Source organism: Alligator sinensis, unplaced genomic scaffold, assembly GCF_000455745.1.
Source record: "Alligator sinensis unplaced genomic scaffold, ASM45574v1 scaffold58_2, whole genome shotgun sequence".
In the NCBI taxonomy this organism is placed as follows: domain Eukaryota; kingdom Metazoa; phylum Chordata; order Crocodylia; family Alligatoridae; genus Alligator; species Alligator sinensis.
In genome coordinates this window covers 854991-859691 of record NW_005842405.1, presented here as the reverse complement: position 1 = coordinate 859691, position 4701 = coordinate 854991, and the positions used below count along the sequence as shown (strand labels likewise).

Sequence of the window (4701 nt, the reverse complement as noted above, 5' to 3'; positions counted from 1 at the left end):
CCCCCCCCCAAATCCACTGGGTGTACGCCGCCTTTTTGGCAACCAGGCATTCCCGGACATCCTTGGTGAGCCAGGGAGGCTTTTGGGCCCTCTTGCCCCCCTTGCTTCTTGTTGGGATCGTCACCCCTTGGGCACTGAGTTCCCCTGCCCTCAAGAACCCCAGCGCCTTTCCCACCAATCTCAACTCCTTTGAAGTTGGCCCTCTTGAAGTCTAGGGCTACCACCTTGATGCAGGCCCTTGTCACCCTGCGCTGGATGATGAATTCCAGCAAGCGATGATTGCCATCACCCAGGTGGTTAAGGACCTGGAGCCACCTTACCAGATCATCGCCTGTGGCCAGGACCAGCTCCAACAGAGCATTCCCTCTGGTGGGACTGTGCACCTCCTGGGTTAAGTGAAGGTCCTGTATCTTGGCCAGGAACCTCCTGGAATGGTTGGACCTGGCTGACTGCTCCTCCCAACAGGTGTCCGGGTAATTTTAGATCACCCATGACAACTACATCCCTTGCCTTAAGTGCCTCTGCAAGCTGGCCTGAAAATTCCCAGTCCAGCTCCTCCCCTTGGTTGGGGGGTCTGTAGTAGACCCGCACCGTTAAGTCCCTCTCCTCACAACCCCCTTTTATCTTGACCCAAAGCACTTCAGCTTGCCCCTCCTCTGACCCCATTTTGCTGGCAGAGGATGTGTATTGCTCTTTGAGATAGGGCGCCACACCCCCTCTCTTCCTTCCTTCTCTATCCTGCCTGTAGCCCCTAATGCTAACTGCCCAGTCATGGGATGAATCCCACCACGTTTCTGTAATCCCTACTATGTCTGGGTTTGAACTGGCTTTACTGAGGGCGAGTTCCTCCTGTTTGTTGCCCATACTCCGAGCATTGGACATTCTTTTATACTGTATTTGTGCAAGTCCATTTTACAGTTCCAGTAAAATATAAAGAAGATGCATTATGCTGCATTACAATTGCTTCCTATGGCTTGTTATGTTTGATACCCTTCTCCTATGCAAATTGTACATACTTAATAATATACTGAAGGAGCACTTTTTAATTCAGCAGTCCAAGTGATTGATAATTTGCAATTAATAAGCTATAGTTTAGTGTGTGTGTGTGTGTGTTTATGAATTTATATTTGAATCAGTTCTCCATCCATGTATGTGCGTGTATGTGTGCACATACACCTCTCTTAATCTTATTGTTGTAGTGCTATCAGATAATTATCGTGGTTATTATTTTATTGCTAAGCTACCTGAATATCTGTTTTTTTCTGTACCCAAAGCTCTAACCTTACTTTCCATCCTTGAATCAGAAAATACCGGTTGCTTTGATCTAGCTGCTACTTTTGAGTGTCCAGGGAGAAGAATATTAGGAATAAACCCTCTAATTAAAATTAATTATGCAAATGCAGATACACTACTTATAAATAAGTTTGTCTAATGGAGGATCATGAGTAATTAACATTTGCTCTTTTGATGAAGAAAATTGATCCAGAGTACCATAAATAGATCTGATGAGCTTTTTTAGCTGCTGTATCAGGAAAGTGACTGGAGCAAAATGAATATGGTAACTATATGTAGAGGTAGGTTGTAATTATATTTTTGCAGGTGTATTACTTAACTGTGAGCAAATTGTGTGCATTGCTTATGGAGTATTGCTCATGGAGTAGTTGAATTACAGTGAACAGGAGGTTTCATCATTTTGGTTGTAACTATACATGTTGCCTAGGCTTGTCTTCTATGTTTTGTGTGTTCATTTCAGATGTCTGATATGATAACTTTGATATTAAGCCTTCAAAGATTAACCTAAATATATCTTTCCAGTACACTCTGCTATTACCCTGTGATGTGTATACTACTTCATGACTCGCATCTTTTGTCTGAGGATTTCCTTGGTTTTAAAATTATTAAACATGTTGTATGTCAACCCTGAAGAAGAAACCAAGAATATTATCGTGTGATATTTTTAAAGATTTGAAGAATGTATTGTTAACCTTAAATAACCGATATTTGGAAAAAAAATCAAATTCTAAGGCAAAATGCACCAGTGTAATCTGGTTGCTTTATGCTCTTATGGAGTTGCACAGAACATCCAGTTTATTTCTCAGTTAAGCAGGTTTAGAGCTGCTTTGCATTCCCAAAGCAGTAAAGATAGCCTGAGTGTACGCTCCAGTTTTCCATTACCTCCATTCCATTCACATTCTGCTTAAAATTCTCACAAATTCATTCTCTACTTTTTTTAGTTTGTCATAATCATACTTACAAAAGTAGTTGAATCCCTGCTTTTAAGGGGACTTCTTTGTATGTGAAACTGCGACCAGTGTTTCACTAACTTAATTGTTGACAGTAACACTTAGAAATGCTAAATATAATGGTTTTAATAAACTTCCGTTGCTATTGTTAGAAATGTAAAGATATTATATACATTCAGGACGTGCAACTTGTACATTTTCTGTATTTATAGTTATTTGCATTTAATACATGACTAATTTGAAATGTATTTATAGCTTATGATTATTTGTATCAGTTTATTTAGATTACCATTGTTCTAAATTTTAAAGGCTATGAGAAGACAGATGATGTTTCAGAGAAAACTTCACTAGCTGATCAAGAGGAATTGAGAGCTATATTCATCAATCAGCCTCAGTTAACCAAGTTCTGCAATAATCATGTCAGGTATTGACTTTAATAGTATGTTAATAAATATTAACAATATATACTTAGTGCCCATAATTTGCATGCCACTTTACAGAGATTCACACAAGATGCCGTCCCTGCCCTTTTCTTTAACCAGTTCTCAGTTAAACCAGTGATCAGACTGGTCAGTAGTGTACTGTTGTTTCAAAAATAGGCAGTACCATACTGGAATGTTGCATTCAAGTCATGGGATACAATTCTTCCACTTAGGTCATCACTGATGAGGAGTACTATGTCCATTTTTGGGCACCATGCTTCAAGAAAGGCATGGACAATTTGGAAAGAGTCCGGCAGAGAGCAACAAAAATAAGAGGTCTAGGAAACTTGACTTAAAATGAAAGGTTGGAGGAACTGGGATTGTTCAGTCCGGTGAAGAGAAGATAGAGGGACTGAAGACGTGCATACTGTGGTCTTGCATTCTTAAAATGACTTGTGGCAAAGTGTTGTTTAATCCTGCAGATGGAACTTTGATTTATATGGTATATTCCCATTTATGGGGATGGGTATATACCCATTTATATGGTATATTCATGTTCATACAAATTAACATGAATCTTTTCTTGGCTTGGTTATCGGAAGGACTTAGCAGACATTACTAAAGTTAAAATTGAGCTCAGTAATCTAATGAGGCAATTTTAAGACACATGCTCAGTATTTTTGTTTGGATATTCTTAACTAGCTGTTCTTGAAGTGGTAGTATCTGTTAACATAGGGAAGCTGGTGGCATTTGTGGCAATTCAGGAGATACGATTTAGTCGATGGAGATATTCATTTAGGCTCTGGAATGTTCTTGATATATTGTGGGGATTCTGATTTATGCAGCCACTCCTTTCAACTTTTATTTGGCAAATTTGGTGTTTGGAGCATTTACTGTGTAAGATATCATCATGATGTACCTTGAAAGGCATAAGGAAAGTTAGTGTGTGTGCACATGCATGCTACCATATTTAATCAATTATATGATGACGCTGACTATAAGATGACCCCCCCATTAGTTTCCTTATATGGAAAATTTATAATTCTGGTATAATGTTACAGGTATAGAATCTAATTATTGGAGCTTTGCCTTGTATCTGTCCCCTTCCCACTGCTACAGCAGGGAAAATAAATCTGGCGGGGGGTGGGAGTCAGAAGAGGACCCCTTCCCATCTGCCCCACCCCACCTTCGTCTGTTTGTAGCCCCTTCATCCTCACCCCTTACTGTTGGACCCTGCTTTCCCTGAGCACATGGAAGTGATGGGCAAATTTGAAAACACTGACTTTGAAATAAACATGACTGCGGTAATTTGCATATAGGCAGATTACTATGAATACCATGGACTTGGTTCATCCAGAACTGATGCAGTTTATTTTTTTTTGAAACTGCTGCATTTATTGGCACAGGTACTCCAGAAACACACTTTTAAGCAGCACTTTAGCACTTATTTAGAATATAAACTTTTTTTTTTTTAAGGAACATTTTTCATGTTCTAGTCAAATCAGCCAAATAAATCCAAATCTGTGAGCCATTTAAGAACCAAATGTGGCCCTATTACCAGTAAACATCTTCCACCCCTACCTGGGGATTCAGATGTTTCCAGACCCTTTGGCGGGCATCCTTTGTGCATGCCCAAGCCTGAAAGCTTGGATTTTGGATGCCCCTAAGTTTTTGGCTTGTCCTTGGCCATATGGCTGCAGGAGCAAGCTAGGGAAGAGTCTCACATTTCCATAAAGTCAGCTTGTAGCCAAGATCCTCCCACTGGAAGCTGGCCAGTGGGAAGCTAATTATGAGGCTCTTGTAGGGAGTTCTGTCAGCAAGCAGACAAGGTTGTAACCCTCTACTGCACAGTGCCATTTTATGTACATTACCTCAGTCAGGGTATTTCCCTTGCCACCATCGTGGTCAAGGCTCAGAATTTACCATGTAGTTCATTGGTCTGGGCCCCAGTAGAGTCAACAGAATTTCAAGGCATGGTGACCCCACAGCTCAGCACTGTTCACTATGTGCATCTGCTACAGATACCATCCCCCCCC

The 4701-nt window shown here is 40.6% G+C and overlaps 1 protein-coding gene across 1 annotated transcript in view; it reads left to right on the top strand.

Annotated features, from left to right (window-relative positions):
* The window catches only part of ATP8A1 (ATPase phospholipid transporting 8A1), a 188923-nt gene that overhangs the window by 6433 nt on the left and 177789 nt on the right, over positions 1-4701 (top strand). Inside the window, exon 2 of the mRNA XM_006029939.3 lies at positions 2553-2667. Within this exon, the coding sequence (XP_006030001.1) occupies positions 2553-2667 (115 nt within the window). The remainder of the gene's footprint in view (positions 1-2552; positions 2668-4701) is intronic.